Below are 27,054 nucleotides of genomic sequence, written 5' to 3'. Positions count from 1 at the left end.
CTCATTCAAACCATTGACACTGTTTTCTCAATTGCTCTGCCTTGGTCAAATTACACAGAAGTTTGTCGTGTTTCACCCCTCCATCTTTTGCCATGTGTGACATCATTGTGAATTGTCAGACCAGACAATATATCCTGTATAAAATAATCAAATGAAAAACAGTAAGTAAAGTTGTAACTAAGCATGCCTTCATGACTATATATTCTTATGCCTATTGCACACCGTTCATAAACTTTAAATGACGTATGTCGGTCGTACATTGTACATCGAGGACCCCCTGTATACTGTATTCCTCTTCAAAAATTTTCATGACCAGAAGAGGCAATGTGTGCGAAGACAGTTGTTCTCAAAGTGTGGTATGAGTGCCACTTGTGGTAAGCAAGCTCCCTTTAGTGGTACGCAAAAAAAAAAAAACAAATAAACAAAAAAATCACTGAATGAAATGTTCAAACAGTGACTTAAACGTAATTTTTTTTTAAATTGCAGTGCAGTAAATTTGTTCTAGTACAGTTCGGTTGTATTTGACTTTTAAATACAATACTTTTGAATGTAATTTTGTACTTTTTTTTTTTCTTTACCTTTTATTTGCAATACGTTTTAATTGAATAATTTAAGTACAGCTTTTTCCTATATTCAAGCACAATGTTGATGTTTAAACTGTGCACAGTTACAGTTTTTAAATCCAGTCCAGTACATTTGTTAAAAGTACACTTCAGTTGTATTTGACTTAAGTTCAACATATTTGCATACATTTTTTTTAGACTGGTTTGTTTTCACACCTTTATTTAGCTACAATTATTTGCAATACATTTCAATTGAATCACCGATTAAGTGCAGTTTTTTTAAAAACTATTATTTCCCAACATTTAAGAGCAGTGTTAATATTTAAACTGCATGTTACAGTGGCTTCAAATACAATTACATATACGTTTAAACCTAATTTTTGATTACCAGTTGGGCCTAATAAGCTACTGCATTTTAATGTTGGTCATTATAGTGGAACTTGGAGAGCCAAATATGTTTTGAGGTGATAGTTGGTGTAAAAGGTTTGAGAACCACTCGGCTAAGAAATCTAAAAGTATTGCTTTAAGAGCACTTCGAATATGCGGAAAGGTCATTGACATGAAGTTCATCTAAAGTGCACACAAGACTACGCACGCAAATCAAAACTATCCCAGAATCATGTTTCGTTCACAGGCCAAACAGACGTCGTCATGCAGTAATGTTATTACCAGCTGATCCTCACGACTCCCATATAGCTCAAGGGCATCACCTGCAGCCTAAAATCGGGACTGCTAATACGCCAGTTTTAAAAAAAGCGAAAGGAAAAAAATTACAAATAAATAAAAAACCGACCTTTGCTGCCATCTAGTGACCAAAATGTTGCACATCGATAAACTGCACACGAAATATCCCTAAAAATGATTAATCACATTTAACTACTGCTTACACAAAGCATCATTTAATAAATGACTGCAATACAAAAAAAAAAACCACACACCTGTGCAAAAACATTCATACAAACAAGAGGCCTCTTGGTCTAATTGTACAAACAAAAACAATGTAAACTTCCTCAAACTGGCACCCAATGATGAATTCAAACTGACTTTTATGGTTTGTTCTTTCAAAAAAAAAAATAAAGACAAAGGAAGAAAACAATAGTTTCATCAGATAAAAAGGACTGATTTGATTAAAATTCACAGTCTTCCGTACAAGTGGTATTTGCATTGCTCCATTACAAATAGGCTAAATCCTTTACATACAACCGAGCCAAACATAGCCTATAAAACAGTCAAATTATTTTGGACTGGATATGAAGACCGTAAAATAGTTGAACGTATACATTATTTTGTCAGACTTTCTATATTGGATTGTCCCATTACCAAACAAACAAACGACTTGAGTGATTTCAATTGGTTTCAATCAATGTGTGCGGTGAGTCAAACAATGACAACACAAGGCAATGATTGTCTGCTTCACAGGTAGTCACTTTCGACAACACAAGCTCTGTAATAGTTTCTAATAAAGCTGCATCTGCTTCTGGAATTTATTTCCTCTTCTTAATTAGATGTGCTTCGAACTGACCATCATCGAATGTTGGGAAGTACACTTGTGCTGTCTTTTGTGTATTTTGGTCTCAGCACAAACATGAATCCTTTGGAAGGTCAAACATTGTTGTCTTCTTCAATCTAATTAATATAAAAACATTATTCCGGTTGAGGCCGTGATAATCCGTGCATATAACCAAACAAACATGTCATAATAAAAAGGTAGCACAACTCGCCACGTCTTTAATGTGGCAGTAAAAAGAAAAACAAGGAAACTTTCCTTCAAAATTCAAATATACATATATTTATATAAAAAAACAGTAATAAAAATAATATTCAGTCTATATTAAAATGCAATGTTTCTCTGTAAGATTGAGAGACTACTGATGGGAAAATAATAATAAAGGCTATGTAGGACAAATAATGCAAACTCAGACCAGTCTGCTTGCATGTATGATGTCATTTGCACATCTGTTAGGGAGCTTCCTTCGCAGGTGACTTCATTCCATAGTTGTGGGGACTAAGGCACAAAGTGACAAAATATCAGAGGCAAATGTCTACTGTACCTACTGTTGACTTGTCATTGTGGAAACATTCAGATGTCATGCTGAAGGGATTTTACATAATGGAGCTAATAAATATGCTGTTAGCTGCCTGGTCAATAAAAACCATAAAGCAAAAGCATACAAGCAAATGTTGAATTTAAGGTCATCTTTGAAAACCTTGAATTGCACCTGCAGCAAGTTTGAGCATGCAGGTGTCAGTGCACACTTCCAGTTATTGCTTCCTCGGAGAAGGCTTGAGAACACTGAATTTGTATTTTCAACCATACGACTGCACGGAAGTCACACTGATGCGAAAAAGTCTCCTGAAAATGATAAAGACCTTCAACTGACACTGGCGCTATTTTAGACTGTATTAGCAACCACTTGGATGGACCTTCTTCTATTACACCATAATTAAAAGTTCTCTTAAAAATATAACTTTCATTTCATTCACTCATTCAGTCAGGACTTACGTACTGTATTTACATGCAGACTAAAATAACGCAATATTTGAAACAACATGATATTAAGTATATTTGTTTACTTGTTTTGCGATTGGCTGGCGATCAGTCCAGGGTGTACCCCGCGTCCCACTCAAAGTCAGCTGGGATAGGCTCCAGCTGCCCTATGACCCTAAGGAGGACAAGCGGTATAGAAAATGGATGGACGGATGTTTACTCGTCTAGCTGTTGCAGTGTTTCTCACACCGTAGATCCAAATGTTGTCACAGGCCAGGCTTTGCATGGCCTCTGTTTAATTCTTTGCCCGGGTGCCTGGATGAGAGCCAATATTTCTGAAACTGGTCCCACATGGGACACAGTGAATATCCCTATTTTCATCTACAGGTCTGCAGTGATGACAGCGTCATTATACATCAGCACGTTAGAGTCCGGCGCGAGCAGCACTGATGTTTGCGTGTGGTCCAGTTGTCCCACCGTCTTCTGAGATAGCTGTCCGTACACTTGTAAAGGGCCTCCGCCGTTCCCTGGCATGATGCAGTGCGACAGCAGCGGCGTGTTGGCGTCGTGGTTGGAGCCCGTGGTGGAGGGAACGCCGCTGACGTGACCTGTGCTGGTGGAGCCGCTGGCGCTGCTGGGCGAACGGCTTTTAGGGGGCGGCAGGTGATGCTGGATTACCCGAGTGGGCGGCGCCGGGGGAGGGAAATGAGCAGGAAAAGCCGCATATCCTGGTGGAATGGGGTAGCCATTGACGGGAATAAAGCGCGGGTGTGTTTGGGGCACCGCCATGGGTGCCCATGCTGGAATGGGAGCCATCTGTCCCGGTGAGGCTATAGCCTGGGCCGGGTAGAGATATCCTGCAGCGGTGGCGTAGCGAGGGTTGCTCAGGTTGCTGACGGGGCTTGCGCTCAACGAGGTGGTCTGGGTGGTGGCATTGCCTCCCCCGCCGGAGGGCGTGCTGGAGCTGGCGTGAGATGACGGCCCCTCCCAGGCTCGCAGGCGGCTGTGGATGTCCTTGAAGCGAGGTCTACGTGCTGGTCCCTCCTGCCAGCACTCGGTCATCAAACCGTAGAACCTGAGTGACATCACATATTATTTATTTTATCGCTTTATTATCACAGACTGCTCATTGACTTGATTCATTATCTTTATTTTTTTTTAGTATTATTATCTTTGTAAACCTAAAGGTCTTGAATTGGCTTGTACTTAAAAGTTTGTACCGACCGAAGTGTTTAACGAACAAACCTTGGCGGACAATCTTCAGGACAGGGCAGCAGCTGCCTTTTTCTAACCATCTCCATCACTTCCTGGTTGGAGAAGCCATAATAAGGCTGCAGACCGTAGCTGAAGACCTCCCACAGCACCACTCCAAACGACCAGATGTCCGAGTCTGTGGTGAACTTTCCGTAGGTAATGGCCTCAGGAGGCATCCAGCGGATAGGAAAAAGAGTTTTCGGTTGGATGCAGTAGTAGTCTGAAGAGTAGATCTCTCGGGACAGGCCCAGATCAGATATCTTCACATGGAGCTGCTCGCCAACTAGAATGTTCCGCGCTGCGAGGTCCTTGTGAATGTAGAAGTGACTGGCCAAGTACTCCATTCCAGCAACAACCTGGGTTTATTAGTTTAGAAAAAAAATAAAACATCATTTCAGAATGTGTTTCTTCTTGGACTTCAGCACAATCTTCAAATAACACAATCAGCACAAAAATAACAGCACAATCTTCAGTAACATGCAGCATCCAGAGGTCCATTGATATATATATAATAATCAAAGTAAAACGCATAGCAGCCTTCAGAACAAAGAAACAGTTTATGTTTCATAACCAAGGTTGCAAAGAAGCGGAACATTCCTGGTCATTTTTCTCTACATTTTTGGAAACAATATGGAATACAGTTGGGGTATACCACACACCATATACAATATGAATTGAACACAAAAAAAAATAGAAACTTAATGGAAGTTACAGTAATTGGAAATTTGTTGTAATTTGTGCACACGCTTAAGGAAGTGCAACTTTCCAGTCGTGATACAAATACCGTAAAGGAAATGCGGAGGATTCAAGCTCCCTTCTTGCCTGGATGGCCATATGCAGGAAGTCGCCGTGATCCAGGCTGGATTTCACGGTTCCATCCTCGTCACTGCTGCAGCCCACGTCAGAATGCGGCGAACGCATGATGAGGAACTCGTGAAGGTCGCCTTGAGGGAGAAACTCAAACAGCAAACAGACAGGCTGCTCCTGGGTCACCACACCCAGCAGGCACACCACGTTTGGGTGCTGCAGCTCTGTCAGCACGCCAGCCTCCTGTATCAGCAACCAAAATTATGGCCGTCAAATTAATGTGGGAGACACATAATAGCACATAATAGTGTCCTTTCTTGATAGAATCATTTTGAGATTGAGGCAGACCAGATGGGAATGTTTAATTCTCACTTTACAGCTTGACGTTTCTGTAGACAGCCTGATAATAGTGAATTGTTGTTTAGGGGTTAAAGTATTTTAAACATAACTGCTGACGAACCCTTTTTCCAATATATACAGTCCGATGACTACCACATTTATTGCACATTGTGTGGAAATAAAACAGGACATGCTTCAGAGCTTGTGGGAAGACAGAGATTTCCACTGGCAAAGCAGCAGCTTGTAGAAAAGCATGACTGCATGTTAATGCTACATTTCTTTTTAGGAGTGAAGACTGTCACAGTGTGTGGCTCTCAGGAAGCAAAGAAAGCAAACTGCGACGGCAACATAAACTGACCATATAGCTCAGCTAGTTGATTGAGTCAAGATATTAAAAGTTAATTAAGGCGCTTCCTGGAACAAAGGAAAATCATTCCAGACAATTTCCACAAATTCATCCTCACCAATGTCCAAGTGTGATCTGCAACTACAGGAAAAGTTTGGTTGAGCTTATTGCTGCCAAAGGAGCGTCAACTGTCATCGACTGCCCTGCAGTATTATTGTTGGAGCCTGGGTGGCGCGTTGCGCCCTCTCGCCCTCTTTCTCCCCTCCCCTCCCCTCTCTCTTTCCAGCACCTTCCACCAATCAGCCCTCGTCACCACCTGCATATAAGCCTGCCTGATGCCGGAAATCCTCGCCAAAGTAGTGCAGCTTTTCCAAGCGCTACCACGACCCACCCGCCTTACGTTAGACACTCGATTCCTCGTCTCCGTTTATGACCACTGCATCTCTCCTCATCCTCAGTGTTTCCCCCGTGCTCTCGGTCTACGTAATTCCTGCCATCCCGCCGCCTGTCCTCGCCACTGCCGGCCGCACGTCCCTTACTCCACTGCCCGCTAACGCACCTCAAGGACCACTTCCATTACCTTCTCTAAAGAACTGTTCATCATAACCTATCCGCCTCCGCCTGCTCTTGGGTCCAGCTCCTCTCCACTCGTGACAGACAACCAGTTATTAAATCCAAGGGTTCGCTTACTTTTGTCTCGCCGGCCTGTGAATGTTTACAGTAGATGTTATTTTCAATAGAAAATATGGAAACCTATACTTGTGTGGTATTAGATTAAGCAGACTGTTTATTCTTGTGATTTATATGAAGATCAGACTACATTTGATGACCAATTTATGGGGAAATTTAAGAAATTCCAAAGGGTTCAAATACTTTCTAACTGGGATTTGGACCCAGGTCCAAACTTTGACCTGAAGAATGGACTCCGACAGTACTTGACTGGACAGTCTACCTGCTGAAAGTCACTCCACTGTTGGACACTCGAGACGTCCTTCAAGGTCTTGATGGCAACCAGCTGTGCTTGGTCCATGCCCGGCAGGTACAGGTGCCCCTTGTATATTTTCCCCAGTGAGCACTCTCCAAGCTCTTCCATGAAACGCACCGCCGACAGGGGAAGCTCTTTGGCCTTACTCTGCAGAGGGAGAAGGTGTTAAGGGAAAAGAGTGAGGAAGAGACAGACCAAGGAAGAAAAGCAATGAGATTATGATTCTCCTGTCAGGCCTGTGCACTCATAATTGTCCCGTATGTGACAATTCTGGTGACACTGTTGCTTCTTATCCCATGCTGAGAAACTGCCTGGCATATTACAATGTACAATTCCCAAAAATGTCACAATACATGAAAGAACTAGACACACAGACTTCTTCCAAGATTGAAAGCGGGGGGAAAAGGGGATCACCGTGTTGCAACAGTATTGTAGTGTGCAGCAGTTTGAGGAATGGCCTGTGTGCACTCTGACAAGATCAAAGAAGCAGATGGCAATGCTTTTTTGTGAAACTACACACGATAAGAAAAGACAGGGATATATGTCCCGCCAACATTTAGAGAACTACGGGTACGACATCAAATATTGTAATTCAACAATACGTGAATATAACCAACAAGCCTCACTCTACAAAACAAACCATAATATGTGGTGATTTTCTATGGACTACACTGGCAAAAAGAGAAAATCATTTCCTCCAATTCAAATCAAGTCCAATTTCCTTATGAAATTTTTACAATTTTTAAAATATTTGTAATCTTTTTAATTGCTTGTGGACCAACCGTTGGGTCTCTGGAGTGCATGCCCACCCATTAAGTGTAACTGTTTTTATCTGCCATCTGTATTTCTGAAAATGTGTCTGTGAGGGAGCTGTTCCGCACTGTCGCCTCACTGTTGCGTAACCGTGTGACTAATTTACATAACCACCCCTCCACTTTACCTCTCTCTGCCCATGACATGATGAGCTAGGCTGGGCAAAGATCCAGAGGTACTGCACAAGACTCGCAGGCGAAATGCTGCCCGTTGTTTGCATACACTTTCCGGCGAGATGACGACAGGCAGCCGGGTGCAAAGCCTCTGTAGTCAATAAGTGCAGGGTCTGCTCCGGTCACCATGGTAACAGATGCCGTAAATGGGGCGTGATGAGGGCTGGCTCACTTACATGAGATAGGGATGGACCCTAAACGCAGGCTGATTTCAGCAATACAAGAAATACCGTAGGATTCCGAATGCCGCTCCCGTCCATTCACAAATCTACGCTCTCTAGCCAACAAAATGGACAAGCTTCATCTTGTCACAGAGACCAGTGAAGACTTCGGACTTTCTGCCGCACTGTGCTTCACGAAGACATGGCTTTGTAACCGCATCCCCGATGGCGCCGGAATGCTTCCGGGCTTCCAACTACACCGGACAGACCTTGTCACGGAGTTATCGGGGAAAACAAAAGGTGGCGGGATATGCTTCTATAGCAACAGAAAATGGTGTACCGACGTCACGAAGCTCAATACATACTGCAGGCCGGACTTGGAATCTCTGTTTTTGAACTGTAAGTCAGTCATTCTACTCGCCGTGCGAGTTCGCGCCATTCATACTCGCGGGTGTCTACATTCTTCCTCAATTGAAAACAAATGCTGCACTGCTCACGCTCGCTGAACAAGTAAATGAACTTGGAAAAAAAATAAATAAAAATCACCCAGATTCACCCCTCATTATTCTTGGGGACTTTAGCAAAGCTAAACTCAACCACGCAACCCCTAAATACAAGCAACACATTGACTGTACTATCAGGGAAAACAACATTCTAGACCACTGCTATATGGCGCTAAATGACACATACTGTACCATGCTATCGCCCATGCTGCTCCGGGCTCGCTCGTCGGATCACTGTTTAATTCACTTAATACCAACATACAGAAAAACTTAAATGTACGAAGCCTGTGGTGAAAACAGTGAAGAAGTGGACCAATAAATCAAAGTTAGAACTGTTTGGACGGCACAGCTTGGAGTATCTTTGAAACTTCAACTGGCGGCCTAGATGAATATATGGACTGTGTCACATCCTATATCAGTTTCTGTGAAGATGTGTGTGTACCAACAAAGACATTTTGCACGTTCATTAACAACAAGCCGTGGTTCACTGCCAAATTTAAGCAACTTCGCCAGGCTATAGAGGACGCCAATCGAAGTGGGGATAGAGCCCTGTATAATTAGGCTACAAACCAGCTGACTAAAGAAATCAACATTGCAAAGAGAAATTATGCAGAAAAGCTGGCAAAACAGTTGATCGCTAACGATTCTAAGTCAGTCTGGTGTGGGTTACAAGCGCTAACAAAATACAAGCGACCATCCCCCCCGAGCAGAGAACAATAAAGGACTAGCTGACGACTTGAACACAATCTACTGCAGATTTGAAAAGAAGACTTTCACACCTCACAACTACCCACCCGTACCACCGACCACCACCACACCTCTGACTCCCCCTCCTGCGTTGATCACCCACAAACAGGATGTGAGACATATCTTCAAACAACAAAAGATGACTGCGACCTTGTGTCCCCATCAGCTTCTGAGGAAGCACGGCCTGCCACAGGAGCTGCTGAGGCAGTTCCACACAGCAGTCATCGAATCAGTCCTGTGTGCATCCATCACAGTCTGGTTTGGTGCTGCCACAAAAAAGGACGAACTCCGACTGCAACGGACAATCAAAACTGCTGAAAAAAATTGCCGGTACCCCTCGACCCACCCTTGAGGACTTTCACGCCGTCAGAACTAAGACAAGCGCATGCAAAATCCTCTTGGAAATCCTCCACATCCCGGTCACCACGTCTTCTGGCTCCTTCCCCTCAGGTAGGCACTACCGAACAATGCAAACTAAAACAAGCAGACATTCCAACAGCTTCTTCCCTCTTTCCATTCATTTCTTAAACAGTTAACTTACAATTCCATTGTAACATGCTGCCAATTTTGTGCTGAGATTGTTGTCACATCTCTGTCGGGCCAATTTTACATTATTCGTGAATTCACTGTAGGAGTCTCACCACTCTGCACTATTAGCATATCTGTTATTGACCGATACTGGCTACTCATGTGCTTGAAAAGTATCTGCACCATTTGCACAATTGACACTGTTTAGATAAGACTACTCGTCACTTTAAACTCCTAAAGGTTCTTGCAGTCTCTGCACCATTGGCTCAATGGTCACTGTATCGGATTATTGCTCTATTAGTCATTTCAAACTGCTCTAAATTGCTACAGGACTGCATTATTTGCAGAATTGTCAAGAAATAGATAAATAAATAATATCGGCATTACCACATTACCGGTAACCTTTCATTGCTCAGTGACTCTCCGTACTTTTTTTTCATGTTTTTAGTTCTCAAAAGTATTTCCTGTCAATTGGCTGTCTGTTGTTTTACTAGAGCGGCTCCAACTCCCGCAGACAAATTCCTTGTGTGTTTTTGACATACTTGGCAAATAACAGTGATTCTGTTTCTGAAAATGTTCGATAATTCTTCATCGTAGGGGTATTTCGACAAAAGCATGTCACAGCTAAATCCAACAGGAAAACATGCAGTTTATTTGAATGCAGTTAAAAGGATGATACTGTGAAGGCTTCAGTGGAAAACAATGAAAATCTTACATCTACTAAGTCCCCCTCGCCAGTAGTATTTGACACACTGGCAAATCATCATGTGCGTTGAAAATGAAGAAATGTCTTCACAGCTTTCATTGTGTGTTTCTTTTTTCTTTTTCAGTGCCATGAGGCACATTAGACCGCAATTGCAGTTTCTGTAAGCCGTAGTTTTTACGGGAGCAGGTGATTGGCCTACCGCCCAACCCCTTTCATTGTGTTAATTGAAAGTATATGTATCAAAAGTACATGTGGTATTGGTACTTTGTATTATCGAGTACTCAACAATAAATACTCGTACTGGTATTGATTAAAAAAATAAATAATTAATAATAATAATTGATAATATTGCTATTGAATATCTTTAATCAAAGTACAAAAAATATCGCCATAGTAGCTATTTTTATTTTCCATTCTGCATAGTTTCGCTGTCCAATATATATATTTTTTCCAATTAAACTATTTAAATGTATTGTAAAAAAAAAATGTGTCCCAGTTGTATGCATCTCAGTTTTCACCCGTTTGTGTATTGCTTTTGTTGCACACCACACAAAGAACCAGACGACACACAGGAAGCTATGCAAAGTGAGATGTCAGAGTTAATTGTTTGAAATTGCATTTAAAAACTTTAACATATGCGTAACTGTGGCATATATTAGGTTTATTATTTGGGGTGTGTGTGTGTGTGAGACACAGCTCCAACAATGCCATATTTAAATTAAAGATATTTTATGACCTTTTAAGATACTTTAAAGTAATCAAACACCAAATTATGCGTGTAACCACGAGAGACGTCCAGTGAAATCTTTGTGCAACTTTATTCGAAAGAATGTTGTCACACAATTTCAAATGGACTGACTGAAAGACTGAAGACGCCCTCCAGTTGTGTAATGACACCCCTGGCCTCCCTGGACGAGCTGTGACGGAGGGCTGAGTGTGCGTGTGATGTGACACACGTTTTTAGTTAAAAGTTTGTTTCACCCCACCCAAAGCCTCAGATCCTCCTTACACCGTCACATTGTGTGTGCAAGTGTGTCTAAGTGGTTTGTCACAGGCATTGACCCCTGCATGATTCTGCACAGAAGCCAAGTCGTCCCAGGGAAGAAAGGGAGACAACATAGCATAATAGTATAATAGCATTTTACTATGAGATGTTAATCATATATTTTAGTTTCAAGCATTGTAAATCATGAGTTAGAGTCAATTTTTACTTTTGTGAATACGTATCTTTTAGCTGGAAACAGACAAAAGTAACAGGTGATTAGAATGCTGTATATTATGCTTGAAGCAATCAAGGATCCTTTAGTATTATGCAAAATATTGCATTATTAGTGACATTAATCAATATAATTATGAATATATTTTTTTCATTAAGATCTCTAACACACCTTCCAACAAGAAGATACATATTTAACTCATAAACTTAGACTTTAACCTTAGCATCTCCACCATTTGGGCCGTAATGCTTACCTGTATATGTAAAGAAGGTGACAATCACCTTGTTAAACTGTTACTGAAGATCAAGTTTTCCCACATGGACCCTTCAAATTCCACAGAACAATTCAGTTCATACATGGCTGTCAAAGTAAAATGCTCCTTTTGATCCTTCTAAACTTGACACAAGGTCATTCAAACACAGCGAGGAGGCTGGTAAGATTCGGCCTGTTTCCCTCACCTCAACAAAAAGTCAACAAAAGACAATGATGCCTGACACCTCTACCATATTCAATGGTTGTCTCCACAGTCATTGACGGGAATATTATCAATTCCGCCATGAAAACAGGCAAAGAGTCTGTCTCGTTAATTCCCCAACAGGACGGCTAAAGTGATGTGGCCAAACAAGAGAGAAATGCATCCTTGAGAGAACCGCAATCGCAATGTGTGGTGTGTGTTGGCTGCTGGAGCGGGAGCCGTCTATGATATAAGAAGGAGTGAGGGAGCAACACAAAAAGTGCAGTCAAGCGTTCCAGCCCTGCTGGGCTTTGATGGAAAAGATATATCCTTGACATGCACGTGCACATATGCAACCGTTGTTTAAGACCTGCAGGGAGACGTGCGTACGTGTGTGCATGCGTACCTCTACTGGTCACAATACAAAATTCCACATTTTCCAATGTGAATGCTCAATTATTAATTGTATTCATTATTATGGTTATAGTTTGCATTAGCTCCATCACACTTAGGTGTTTGTAGTACACTATTGCAGTATTATTAAATTTGAAACACCACTCAGTGTATTGCTACACCACAGCATACTACAACCACACTAATAAGCATATTGTTATACTGTATTATTGGAAAGGTGTATACTAAAAAGAAAAAAAAAAGTACTGAGAAAGCCCCCCTGTAAAGTGGCAAGAAGTTGTAATGTTACGAGAAAATAAGTTACGTTATGAGAATAAGATTGCAATATCAGAGAAAAAATCATATCTTTTAATAGCGTAATGTTGTCGTTTTACAAGAACAAAGTCGGAAATTATGAAAGTGACTGTCAAAATATTCACAGAACCATAAACAAAAGAATGACCAGTGGCTGCTTGTTTTTTCCCTCTGGAGACCTGTCATATGAGAATAGTAGTCATATTAATTCAGCAAAAGAGGTGATTTCATATGCCCCAGGAAAAGTCCCATCTTTGAGATTTTTCTCTCTCAAAATGATGCCTTTATTTTCGTGATATTCTCGTACACAGAATAAACACAATTGCATGGAACTGCTAGACAAAAAATGTCATATGAGGTCAGGTCAAACATTTTATGTTGTTGTTTCTTTAGATTAGTTTGGAGAGAGATAGGCCAAAACTAAGCGCTATACTTCCGTGCACATTCTCCCACCCAGACTGCTGACACACCCACCACGAGTAAACTGGGAAGCTGAGGCGGGCTTCAAACCATAGAAATGTGAATTTTTCCTGAGACTTGTGAATGTCATTTAAATCCGTGAAATTTGAAAACACCTGACAGCAGCAGATTTTCGTTGACCAGTTGTAACGTGCAGACCGTTCTGGCCACAATTAGCTCCACTTTGAAGGAGAGCATTTTTTTAATCTCTTTGAAATGAAGCCATTAAAAGTAATTCAATCAGAAGGCTGTGCTTATGATTCACTGCATGTTTGGTGGTCCGTCAGGGTGTGCCTGCGACGGTGCTCTGGCTAGATCAGTGGTCCCCAACTCTTTTTGTGGCACAGTGCCACTTTAACATGGACATTTTGAGGGAGACAATAAAAATGGTTCACATTTTAGGGTTACTCCACTCAGAGAGCGTATCTGGCAAGCGTAAATGACAGACTGAAGTGGACGGGAGAATCGTCACAGCCAGTAAAGCGCGTGCGGCTTTTCTGACACGGGAGAGTATTTTTTTTTTTTTTTTGTTTTTTTTTTTGCTCTGTCATCTCTTTTCTCTTTCAAACCTTTGTTTTGTCTGACAGCATTTTCAATAAATATCCAGATTTATATGCAAAGAGAAATTGGGCAAAACTAAAAGAAATGGAAGTAGGATGAGTAAAGTACAAATATACTTTCATGTTAATTCAGGGCTCATGTCCTGTGACTTACCTTTGGCTTGTATGTTGTTGTGATCATGGACATCTCAACGTTTTGCCCACGGACCGGTTTGGGCTGGCGAGGCACGGGTGGCCTGGCGGACTTCTGGTTGTTGCGGCACACACAAATGAAGAAAAAAAGCAGCGCAATGGCCAATGGGATGGCCACACTTGGAACCAGAATGTACAAGATCTCCATGTTGCCGCCACCAGACTTCTCCTTATAGTCTACAGGAAAGGAGGGACAGAGCGAAATTAAATCATACGCGTTGACTGTCATCAATATTTTGAGTAAGAATTTATGAAAAGCATGGCCTCACCACAGATGGGTATGTCACAGAGCTCCATGCGCACCCCCTCGTCCAGTGTGAAGCACCAGGGAGCCTCGTGCTTGTTTCCTGGGTTGCGGCAGTACGAATGACCCCCGTTGAGTTCCAGGTAGCGGACAGCCAGAAAGCTGTGGCTGTGAGGATACTGGGAGTTCCACGGTTGACACTGACGGCCTGACCTGGTCATACTGATGGTGCCGCGGTATTCTGATCCGCTGCTGTTGTAACATTTGTGATCTGATGAAGAGCAAAGAAGAAGATATCACAATGGACTCGGTCTCCATGTTTAAGTTTACATTCATACTCCAAGTAAAACTGTTAGCAAGATATCTGGAGTTCTCCTTTAAGAGAGCTAAAAGCCAATTGAGATTAGTCATTTATTCATCCATCCACTTTTGAAAGTGGATTGTCACTAAATTTGATATCCTTGGAAGAATACCTTTCAATAAAAATCAAACAAAACCAAATGAGAAAAACTTTAGGCCGGAATTTGCATACAAGCAAGAAGATTAAAAACAAGGAACAGACAAATGTACTGTATGCTGTTGACACAACCTCCCAATGGTCGATTCTGCGACGAATCGACCATTGATTTCTTCAGTTTGGTTTAGTAATGCAAGATCAATAAATGAAGGGACTGACATTCCCCTCTGTAATGTAGTTCAATTAGGTCACTCAAATATGAGAGCCACCACTCAGTATGACGCAGTGCATTTTTACATCGCCGAAAACTACCACCACAACAATAAACACACTTTGACATCAACACATCTTTAGCGGTGCCTTATTACGCTGGGCTTTAGATTGTGCAGATGCACCTGTTGTTGTGGCATTAGGAATCAGAAGTGCCTTACTTTTGTTAATTGGCTCCGCCATGGGGATGCCGATCCTAAGACAGTTGGCTGCCTCAAGACTGTCTGAGGCTGCCAGATCCTCGCAGTTAGGCAACTTCAGTCTTTTCAGTATGATCGGGTTGGAGCGGGCGATGATGTACTCCGTCTTGCACAAGTCATTCTCCAGGATCTCACATTCATCCTTGCACAGGTCCCGGGGTTTGTCAGCACCTGTGCTGCGGTCGCAGGTCGGGAAGGCGAAGTGGCAGAGGGATGGGATGGCAAACTGAGAGCAGCGATCGGAGAGATGGTTGGATGTGCCGATCATGGTGAAGGCCGCTGGGGACCAAAGTGGGCAAAGTCAGTAACACAGTCTCAGTGTCCCTCGCGCTCGCTTTGATTTTTATTTTTATTTTTACAGTCAATAATTTATTCACAGACACACAGCATTTAGGAAAACACAAATACTCATACTGTTAACTGTGCACATGCCCGATGGATCAAAGTGATCGGCTGACAATAAAAACCTGCAGTTTTAAATGCGTGAGAGTATGATTCATAGACTGCCGTTATTGCAAACACATGCTTCTTTGTGGTCGGGATTATCACAAAAGCAGCTCTTTGGGGGAGACGACAAGCAATTAAAGGTGAGTGTGGAAAATTGGCTATTTTCCAAACCACAAGATCTGCAAATAAGTGATTTTTTTGAAAATGACTCAAAACCACTTGAACTGTAAGGCTGCTAAGTGTTCTTGCCACCTTAAAAGCTAAATCCTACTTCACACCTCTTACAAATACGTGGCGTCGTAAATCTGCGCTGTCAGTGGTCCCGACGTTCCACATAAGAGGGTGACATCATTAGTTGAATCAATAACATATGCATAACCTAACCCCGCAAAATGTCTGCATTTGAACGGGACACAAATTGAGAGGGTTGAACACGCAGTTGAATTCTATTTAAGCCCATTGAGATACAATTTCTATCAGTAAAGAAACACAATTCTATAAAGATTCTCTATTAACTGGAAGTTGTGACTGACAAAGATTTTGCTGATAGGCCAACAATGAGTGATGCAAGACGTTATGTCTGACAAGAAAATATACTGTATGTAAGAATTGAGATGTAGCTGAGGTGCATTCTTGAGGAACTAGAGGTGTCATGTGTATCTCACCTGTTATCTGGGTCTCGATCTCACCCTGCATCTGCAACGAGTCAACAAAGATGCTGCGGTTACCGATGAAGCGGGCACATGCGATGCCTCTGTACGGCTGGCAGAACCCCTCCTCGTCGAAATCCTCCCTGAAAAACACAAACAGACACATTTCAGAACAGCTCTGAAATGTATATTCAAAGATCAGTTTTGCAACAAGAACACTGTAACTGGGATCTTTGTACTACTGACAAAATAACACGAACTCTGCAGATGCATGTGCGCCACCATGTTGCAATACAAATTTAAGGCACTAGAGGTCCCCCTGTGAATGGAAAATAAAAGCAGCTATTGTATGCTCAGCCAAACGTTTGGTCTCCCTGCAGGTCTTCATCAAGTTCCATTCAAGTCAAAAGCCGCAGCCCTAAAACACTCCAAGGTGTAAACTACATGACGAATTCATGTTTGCGTGTTTGGATTGATTTCATTTCACGGCACTGAGATACCCTTATGGAGGCCTTATTTGGAACTTGCGTACCAAGGAGAGATGGGGGAAGGGAAGTAGTGATGATATTTTCATGACTAATTATATGCAACTTTAGCTGCATATTCACTTTTCTTTCAAACCCCTTCCCGCATTTTTCTGTTTTCATCCAAATGAGACCCAGAAAATCAACACTATGAAAATCGAAAATTGGTCCTCATAAATGGAACTGTGCAAGGACACGCCACACAAAAAGCCACATGCTGAATATTCCCTTGGTGTGAGATCACAGAATCATGTGCTCTAAATCGTGCCATATGGGACCTTAAGACCAGGCAATATATGAGGATAGGGCGTGATGATGTTGTGTATGCCCCCCCCCCCCCCCCCACACACACCACAGAAACATATTGTAGCTATTGGCTGACTGAAAAAAAAAAAAACCTCATGGACCCACACATATTTAAACCTATTTCTGTTCTACAGCTCTGCAATAAATCTCCCTTCACAAAAATAAGTTCAGTTTTATTGGAGTTTCAAAAAAAATGATCAGACTCCACAGACTTACTGTAGGATTGATTATGAGTAAACCTGCTCTGAAACACAATCAACAAAAACGAACATAATTAATTGCAGGGCTCTTAAATTAAAGAAAGCAGTGCACTGTACACATACTTTCAATTGCTACCTGCATTAATGCTTTTTGTTACCTGATGATGTCTGCATCCATACTGGTGGGAGTTAGGGAAAGTTTGAAAGTTCTGTGCAAACTATACTAATTTCCCCACAAATGGCAAAAAAAGGGCAATCTAACGTTTCAAAGATGCAAAATATACGCACGCACACACACACACACACACACACACAGCCACACTAAATTATGAGGGCATCATGGAGTGAGCATGGGGTCACGAGGTTCCCTCTCTCTGAGGAGTCTTAAGTGACTGAGGGGTCAAGGTCATCTCTCTCCATGTGTCCCCCGCATCCAGACATATTTAAATGGACGTTTCAGACACATAGAACCAAAACACACTAAACTATGACCACAGCAACATAATAATATTACTTTTACACGTGGTTTAACGTGATTTCATCCCTATATAATTTCACTCTATTCAGAATGCCGTGGTTGCCAATGGATGGATTAGCATTTTTTCATCAAGCTACATCTTCAGACCTTTTCCTTTAGAAACAAGTTTCATCTGTGTAGGTGTAAATCATCATTGGCAGGGTACAGTGTGACGAGGAATCATGCAGAAACGTATTTTAGAATTTTGATTGGTTGGGCTGTTACTGTTGAAATGGACTTTGGCTAAACATTGCTTATTTAGTAAGATATGTTCAGGCAGCCAGGAGGTCAGTTTTAGTGTGCGTCATTGAAGATAAAAGACATACGTCCGCTGCAACATTTTTGCCACAGACACGCAAATAATATGTTCAAGCATACCATTCACCACAGTGCAGCCTGAGTCCTACCAGGAAAATGTAACCGCAGCCAAGCCAAACAGCTTCAAACGAAACAGCCATGTCCAAAAGTTGACCCCTCTCCGGTTCCGCCAACGATCCATTTTCTATAGTGCCTGTCCTCATTAGGCTCGCGGGTGAGCTGGAACCTACCCCAGCTGGTCTCGTGCCAGAGGCCAGGCAAATGCAGGACACATAGACAAACATCCATTCACACTCACATTCACACCTATGGACAAATTAGCGTCTTCAATTAACCTTACACATACAGTAGTTGAAACCAGAAGTTTAATTACACTATATAAACCCCCCTCACTGACTGACATGAAATCAGACGAAAGTTGTCCTGTTTTAGGTCAATTAGGATTGCCAAAAGTCTTTGTATTTGCTAAATGCTAGACTAATGGGAGGATTTATATTAAAAAAAAAAAAATAATAATAATAATTTTGATGTCCTTCCACAAGCTTCCCACAATAGTTGGCAGGAATTTGGCCGTTTCCTCCTGACAGAACTGGTATAACTGAGCCAAATTTGTAGGCCACCTTGCTTGCACATGCATTTTCAGGTCAGCCCATACATTTTCAAAATGATTGAGATCAGGGCTTTGGGATGGCAACTCCAGAACTTTGACTTGGTTAACCATAAGTCACTTTGTAACCAGTTTGGCAGTATTCTTCGGGTCATTGTCCACTTTACGTGCAAACCATTTCGATGATCACGATACCCTTTCTGCTTCCGATTATATTTATTTTTCCAGCATTTCAATAAAAGCCTCGTCTTGCTAATGATCCTACCTTTGTTGATTAGCTTAGCATGTTTTGAGGGTTCAATTTGTATACACCACAGGAGCATAAAAGTTGTAAGAGCGAGGTGAGTCCTGGAGCAGATTCAATTCAAAAGTTCCTACTGCTACTTTAATGAGTCCTGTCCACTGACGTTGGAAAGACAAAATGAAGACACAGCCATCTGAAAACCGTCTATGTGCATTAATCAAATTGTATGTGCACTGTATCCCAAGCAAGGCCCATCAAGTGCGGTTGGTATACGCTATTATACAGTGTGTAGTTAGTAGCTATTCAAAGCCTTTTATTTCATACAGCAGTGCCGAGGACATGGGGGAAACATCATGCACGATCTATGATCCAGATCAATACTAAAAGAAAGACTAGACTCACCACATAACCCTAAATACAAAATTGAAGACACTGATTCATTGTTCAATAAAAATTTTCCAACCTCATTATTTATTGAGGGAAGCCCTCTGTTAGCAGCCGTGTTTTTCTTGCAGCACCGCTCTGACTCACGTCCATATGGACACCTGGGTGGCGCCAGTGAAAGTGCAGACACAATGCGTGATTTATGAAATACACCAAGCAGGTTGACGACACATTTATTAGGCTTTCTAAAACTGCGATTAAAAAAAAAAAAAAAAAATGTAAGAAAACAAGTCATGAAAAAGTATAGGTCATTAGATATAAAACTACCTAGATTGATGAGATTTGAATGAACACAAATCCATCACAAATGCATATAAAGAAGAAATTACCAACTTAAAAAGTATCATAAAATAATGAAACAGATATGTGTGTGTGTGTAGATATGTCCGTCCCCCCCCCAAATACAAACTATAGGTTATTTCAATCTACAGTTGAAAAATAAAAAAATACAAAATCAGTCAATTCCTAAGTAACGATAGTAGTTAAATGTTCATTGTTTTTAGGTTGAAATGTTTTACAGATATCCGCAGGTTTCTCTTCTTGTACTATCACACATCAAGTACAGGCAACTATGAGCAGTGAGGGAATAATATTTTTGAAAGGGACTTGGAGTGATTGGTTTGACGCCCGTTTTGTGGTTAAGGGGACATGAAACTCAACACTCTCTATTGGGGGTAGTGGTGGGATGGTGGGGGATGGGGACGGGGTGACATAAAAAAAAAAAAAAGGTGGGATGTGAGACGAAGGGGGGGATCCCTGATGAACATTTATGATTTCAGGGTTGGTTTCCAGGAGCTGCGGTGGGTGCTGAGTGAAGAGAGATGAGCTGCCAACCAGCGTGAGGCCGCAGGTGTAACATGCTGATTTGGGGGATGCGCCTCAGTGTGCTGCTTGTCTTCTTGAAAAGATTCACCTCTGAGATTTGCTTCAGATCCAGACGACACCATCGATCCAGACATTCTGTCACGGTGCCCTGTGGCTACTTAAAAGTTCATCTATGAAACATGCAGGTTGTGACTTTTTAAAGGATCAAACTTGTCTTCAATTGTTTGACTTGAAGTATGCGATATTTTGGGATTACCATCATAATCCTGCACAAAATGTTCACTGACATTTCATGGGCTAGACCCTTAATACCAACTGCGTAGATGGTGTAACTCCATTAGAAATGTAGAATACATACGTGATTGCAGCACGTAATGATCTCTCACTGACAGGCAGCTAAAATGGTCACGAGAGAGTGAGGCTGACTGAGGTCTGTGGCTGCCAATGACCCATGACCGCACTGGGAATGAACAGTGAGCGAGGCCAACTGAGGCACCCGTGTTAAACACAATAGAGAAAGAAAGGGTCCTCGTGTTACTACTGCTGACTGAATGCAATAAAAGAGGCTTCTGTCAGCGAAGAACCAAGAGATTTAGTGTCCACTGGCAGATGCAGGAAACAAGAGGCAACTGAAGTGAGGAGAGGAATGGCTAGTTCTTCAGCTATTTGGAGACTGGCCAACAGGCTGTTTTGTCACTTGATATTAGAGGTTGGACTTGATCATGGCGCTTGATGAATAGCTGCATTTAATGACAATCCATAAAATCTATCATTAGAATACTCAAGTCTAAATGTTTCCACCAAGCAGTACAGCTCCATTCTGTTCCATTCACATTTCAGTTTTTCAATTGCAAATGTCTGAACGTGCTCGGGTTGAAGCAAGGGCATGCTCAAAGGCCAGACGTCCCGTACGTACTGTGCTTCAGTCCTGATTACCGCTCCCCACCCTTGCGACCCGCTTGCTCGCTGGAACACTAACACATTGACTTCTGCCATCACTTCAAAATACAACACTGCATTACTGCAACTCAAGTCATTCTGTTCATTTATAACGGATGGAGGGAACGATCACAATGATGATGGAACATGTGCCCCCTTCGGACAATTCACTGCCCATCCCTGTGCTAGGAAAACGTTCGGGGCAGACCATCGTAAACGTTAAACCTGTTCAATATTTGAGTGCAACTGAGACAGCAGGGACGGAATGATAAGAATACAAAATGACAGCGAGAGAGCCAAAGCCACGTCTTGTTTAACGACATCAATATTGTATTCACTGGCGGAAATTATGCCAAGCTATTTTGGTTGGTGAGGCAATTATAGTCATGTGGCTTACACATCCTACAGTGGGAAACCAACGCAGATCATCTTCACAAACTGTATGGTGGTAAAGCACAAACGAAACTGTACAGCTGGGTGGAAAAGTGGTTTTAGTATCATGGTGGTACAGGAAGTTGAGGCAAGTCTCTAACGAAAGTTGCTGTCACAAAACTATGGCAGACATTCCAGTTCAGTTGTTGTAGTTGTGTGACACTGGCGCAGCAATCTGTCCGAGCCTCACCCGATAGCTGTGGTATCTACTGTACGTCTGCCTCAGCAAAGTACAGTTTGAGTACACTTCCCGTAGACAATATGTTCCACACAATCCAAAGTTTGTTGTGCCCAAAAATGTGAAAGACATCAATCTCCCTCTGTATGAAGAATTTGGGGCTAAAGGATGTAAGCACGAGTAGTTTGTGTGGCAGATTTACTCAGCCAGCTTGATCAAGTATGCGTTACCTTTTTGGGGGAATTTGTCCTCATAGGTTGGCAGACATCACTGTGGGTAAAGACTTCCAATAACAACACAAACAAGGTGATCCAGCAGCACGTAGGGAAAGGCCTAACATCAGCGATATAATTTCTCCCAGGAGAACTGCATTGTATCAAAAGGTCCCAGTGGGGGAGGGAATGCGTCAATCAGCAACATGAGTGAGTGTCGGTGTTTACAATCGAAAGGAGCAACAGTGGGTGCTCTGTTTACGATGGTCCTGACCTACGATGTTTTGTAGATATTAACTTTTTGGTGCCCCTTCCAGTGTGCATGCCAAGCCTTGGTGTAAGGTAAGGATTTTTTCTCTCTTTTGTTGCCGTTTTTGATTTGATTATTTTATATTTTAGTCTTTATCCGAACCTTTACCGTAATCATGACTGAATTACTGTGTAAGCATAGGTTAGAACGCACAAAGTCGCGTTACATCTGTGGCACTGGAACTGATCTCTGGTGTGAACAGAGGACTCCCTGTATGTGTATATATGTCCATGTGATATTTGTAGGGTTGCTTAGCTATAAGCAACTATGGAAAAGAACGAGAAGGCATTTTCATGTGACACGGCTATAAGAAAGCTCCCAAAGTATCACGGGTATTGTGTATTGTAAACAGTGAAGTTGATTAATCTGATGTTGTTTCAGTTTATTGTACTTACAAATTTAAAACGGCATCGATCATTTCAAAAGATCAACCAATAAAAGTATCTGTTTATTGCTATGCAAGTAAACAGGCTTTCAATGGAAACTAAACCAGTAAGATATTTAGAATTTATCCCTGGGATGGTGTCAACTTTCCACTCTACCTCACTACTTGCAGTAAATCATACAGAAAGGTTTTTCTGCATGATTTATGACAGAATTATTACTCCCATCACACAGCTCAATCTGCATGTAAAAAAGCAGACACCGTGTACAAAGACGGGAGTACACATGTTTTGGCTGACTGGTAACTGACGGTGCTGAGAGAACAAGAACACACACGTCTGAACACCAGCAACCTGAAATATTTCTTGATGTCAGTGATTTACAGTTACTAAAACATTTAGGATGGCGAAGGGATTCGGCGTCATAATGTGGACTCTCTCTACACACTCTACTTTGAAGGCCTGCAGACAAAAAAATAAACAATTGATTAAAGGATAAATGGAGGGATACTTCAGCAAAGCTTTTTTTTTTTTTTTTCCTTTTTTAAATTGACCAAAATCGTAGTCAGTATTGTACATCATGGTTTCAGGTGAAAATAGTTAGTTACTTACGTACTAGAACATGGCCTTCCAAATCAAACCCTTGGCCAGTGCTTGGGCACTGCTGTGTTGTCTGCATTATTTTATTACAGATTATTTTGGTCAAGGGACAGCACCTCATTAAAGTGGGTGAAATCATGGGGGGGGAAAAAAAAAAAAAAAAAAAAAAGGCACACACAGATGCCTAAATTGTAAATCAACAGAAATGGACTGGGACAGTCTGGAGGTTTGAGGGTCCAAGACAAATTGTGTGGTGAAACTGATAATCCATCCTTTATCTGCATTGGTTATCCTCACTTGAGTCGCGGGTGTGCTGGAGCCTATCCCGGCTGACTTCGGGGTACACCCTGGACTGGTTGCTTGCCAATCACAGGGCACATATATAGACAAACAACCATTCACACTCACATTCACACCGAAGGACAATTTACAGTCTTGAATGAACCGAACATGCACATTTTTGGAATGGTGCAGGAAACTGGAATACCCGGAGAAAACCCACGCAACCGTGGGGAGAACATGCAAACTCCACACAGGAAGGTCGGAGCTTTGATTAGAACCCACGACCTCTGAACTGTAGGGCGGATGTGCGAACCAGTTGGGCCCTGAGACGCTTTAAAAGTAACCAGGCACAAAAATGCGCAAAAAGCTAAGTTATTGTTGTTTTATTAACAAGGATGCAATACAATAACAATACTATAAAACTACACAAGACATTTCCAGAGGTTTGTAGGAACATTGATTGGTTGCAGTTTTCTTTTTTACTGATTTAAAGTGAACTCCGAATGCAATGGCATGTTTGGTATATATGATCTCTTTCGACTTAAGTAACATAACAATTTGACACAACTTTGGATAATCATGTCCAGATTGAAATATTTTTACAAGTCGTAATTTCAAAATAGGCCCCCATTGTTCTTTCGTCGCAGTGCACTCCGGGTAGTGACGTCAAATGGGGATGTGCCCGACGCCCGGAGTTTTTAGCAGTAGCCTCAGTAGCAGCCCCTGGCAGCGATGAACGCTGTTCAGCCATTTCAGTTCGAGCCAGAGTGTGATCAGGAAACGGAGGAGCGGGAGGAAGAAACAAGAAATGAGGTGCGAGATGACAGTGGTGTATTTGTAGCTACTGTTTGCCAGTGCCGACTGAGAAAGAGAATATCTGTTGTAAAGAGCTCCGTTTCATTTCTGCCGCAGCCCATGCTACTTGCTCGTTTTGCCCGATGTCATAAATGTATTGAGTGATAACTGAGAGGAAAGTTACATGCATACCAATTTTTCAATTTTTCACTGCTAACTCGATGGCTTGTTTCCAGCAGCTGCTGCTGCTAAAGTGAGCCGATCAAGGTAAGCGGCCAGCGTCTCCTGTCTTTCGCGTCTTTTTGCTCGGCTTTCGCTTGCCACACGCGGCCGTTTAGGCTCCTTGTGAGGAAAGATAGTCGGCACTGCATTGGATTTAAGCCGCCGTTCATACCCAGACACACCGGTGAGCTCTCTCATGAGCTGGGGGCGAGCAAAGGCTTCGAACAACCGCGGATCTTTCGGCAGCTCGACTCGTCCGACCGCATCCTCCCACCGTTTCCTCAACTTTCTCTCTTTGGGAAAGCTATGAATGCTTACCTCCTTTTTTGCATTGCGTCCTGATTGGAAATTAGTGGCGCAGTATGGCATTTTTAACTCTTTTCACTGAGGAGAAAAGTTGTTCGCAAGTGGCTAGCCTCGCTCCGCAGAGAGCAGCAACATAACAATTTTACGACAGCCATTCTACGTCATCATTCCCAGAATTCTCTTAACATGGCGGCGTCAGTGTATCAAATTATGGTCTAAACAAAATCGTTTTTGTTAAGTTAGAGGAATAATCTATAACTATATACCACTGTATTTCAGTGGTAGAGGTCAGTAGTTGCAAAATGTAATTACTAACTGTCATTTCAGTGAGAGCTCACTTTAATGCATGCTCAAATTAGCATGCATGTAATCGTCCCATTGCTCAGCCACAACGGATGGTTAAACCATAGTACTAATTTGTAAGGAACAAATTGGACATTTTCCCTTACTTATCACAACCCATCATATTGTCTTATCGTATGCCTGCAATTTGAAAGGCGCCCGTACAAGTCAATTCTAAACTGATAAAAGGGGATTCAAAAGGAGGGTTACTAAGCATTACATCAAGCTGCATTGATGAAGTTAAGCTCTACAAATGAATAAATATCCTCTGGCTCAGACTTGAGGGATCGGAGTTCTGCAAACAAAAGCCTCTATTTATACTTTGAAATGCTCAAGGTAGACTTTGTCGCCTGCCCTTATACACTCCACCAAGGGCAAAGAAAGAACACTTTCTGTGCATATGTGTTTTTTTTCCAAGTGTGTGTGTGTTCAGGGGGCAGAGTTCAGGGGAAAACCGCATACCCCATTTCAAGCTTGTGACCCGTTGGGAGAAACCATGATTCAAACAAACCACACACACATACATGAACACACTTTGTTGAAAGCACAGATTTTACCAGACGTGACCTTGAGCAGACCTGCCAACGGGATCGCCGTCAGACAGAAACCTGGAATTCTGGGAAACAGGAAACAGGAAGTGGGGCCTGTCAGAACTAAGAGCACAAGTCACCACACTGAGAGACATCTATTACCTAATGCCTGGTGTGACGTCTGATTATGGTATAAGCAGGTACCACATCCATCAGGACCACATGCATGTGTTCATACACACCAGCCTCTAAGCGTGTGATGCTTCAAGAAATAAAGTAGGAGGCATCCAGGCTTGTGGTAGGGGGAGTTCTGGTAGGATCTCTAGTTTCAAATAGTACTGGCGCCCAGGGACCAGACCATGTCAAAGGGCCTATCCCCTATGAGCCATATTAGGGCTCTGATCCCCAATCAATCAGCGCTGGGCTAAAAAGAATCCACAACAAGACGGCAATTAAGCCCCGTCGAGGGCTTAACCAAACATGTGCGAGAGATAGGGTTTGGAAGAGTAACTGTGTGCGCACTGATTTGACGGTGCTGCAAGTGTGTCAGACGTGTGTGCGTGTGTGTGTGTGTGCGTGGGTATGAGACTCGATCTACGTGTTACATAGAGAGTAGAGGTGTCAAAGACCCAACTGGTTGGCTGTATGTGTCAAGAACTACATCCACTCACATTTTATAATTGAAAGCAATCCAAACATAAACACAAAAGCACCCCCTTTCCTTAAACTATTACTTACATACACTGAATCAAAACAAATGTCCCCATAGGAAATAATCTAAAAACAACAACCTCCTAACTTCCAGTGTATCAACTGCACAAGCAATTTGAAAGTAACATCGAAATTGTCTTTAAAAAGAAGTTACCCGTTAATTGTAATACCTAAAATCTATAAAAGTCCATGTCTTAAAAACAAATGACAAGGATGTAATGCAAATGGGAATCATGTCCCATGCCAGTTTTTAAATATTGTCACACAAGGATAAAAAGAAGTTGATATGTAGACATTAAAAAACAAACAAACAAAAAAAAAAACACCGTTTGAAAATGAAATCTACACGTACATGTATGTTTGAAAAAAAATTATTTTTCCCCTGCTCTGGTGTTAAAAAAAAATAAATAAATAAAAATAAATCTCCATCCACAATAGCAGCATTTAAAAAAAACAGGCTGTAACACACACTCCAAAGTAAAGTAGTTGCTGAAGGTAGCAATGATGGCGGCTTGCAGGAAAGGAGATTCTTAAGTGTGGACTGCTACTGAAGCTG

At 42.0% G+C, this 27,054-nt stretch overlaps 1 protein-coding gene across 2 annotated transcripts in view; it reads right to left on the bottom strand.

Moving 5' to 3' along the window:
• Positions 1-1,506: 1,506 nt before the first annotated feature.
• Positions 1,507-27,054, bottom strand: part of ror1 (receptor tyrosine kinase-like orphan receptor 1) — a 125,885-nt gene continuing 100,337 nt past the window's right edge. For both annotated transcript variants that reach the window (XM_061684639.1, XM_061684640.1), the window contains 8 exons: positions 16,287-16,414; positions 15,136-15,453; positions 14,273-14,518; positions 13,966-14,180; positions 6,750-6,929; positions 5,128-5,355; positions 4,297-4,661; positions 1,507-4,126 (listed from right to left, as the gene is read on the bottom strand). In XM_061684639.1, coding sequence (XP_061540623.1) covers positions 3,433-4,126; positions 4,297-4,661; positions 5,128-5,355; positions 6,750-6,929; positions 13,966-14,180; positions 14,273-14,518; positions 15,136-15,453; positions 16,287-16,414 — 2,374 coding nt within the window. In that variant the 3' untranslated portion in view covers positions 1,507-3,432. The remainder of the gene's footprint in view (positions 4,127-4,296; positions 4,662-5,127; positions 5,356-6,749; positions 6,930-13,965; positions 14,181-14,272; positions 14,519-15,135; positions 15,454-16,286; positions 16,415-27,054) is intronic.

The sequence above is a fragment of the Phycodurus eques genome, chromosome 8, assembly GCF_024500275.1.
Source record: "Phycodurus eques isolate BA_2022a chromosome 8, UOR_Pequ_1.1, whole genome shotgun sequence".
NCBI lineage: Eukaryota > Metazoa > Chordata > Actinopteri > Syngnathiformes > Syngnathidae > Phycodurus > Phycodurus eques.
Note: the sequence above shows the minus strand (reverse complement) of the source record. Positions and strands in the feature narration are given on the sequence as shown.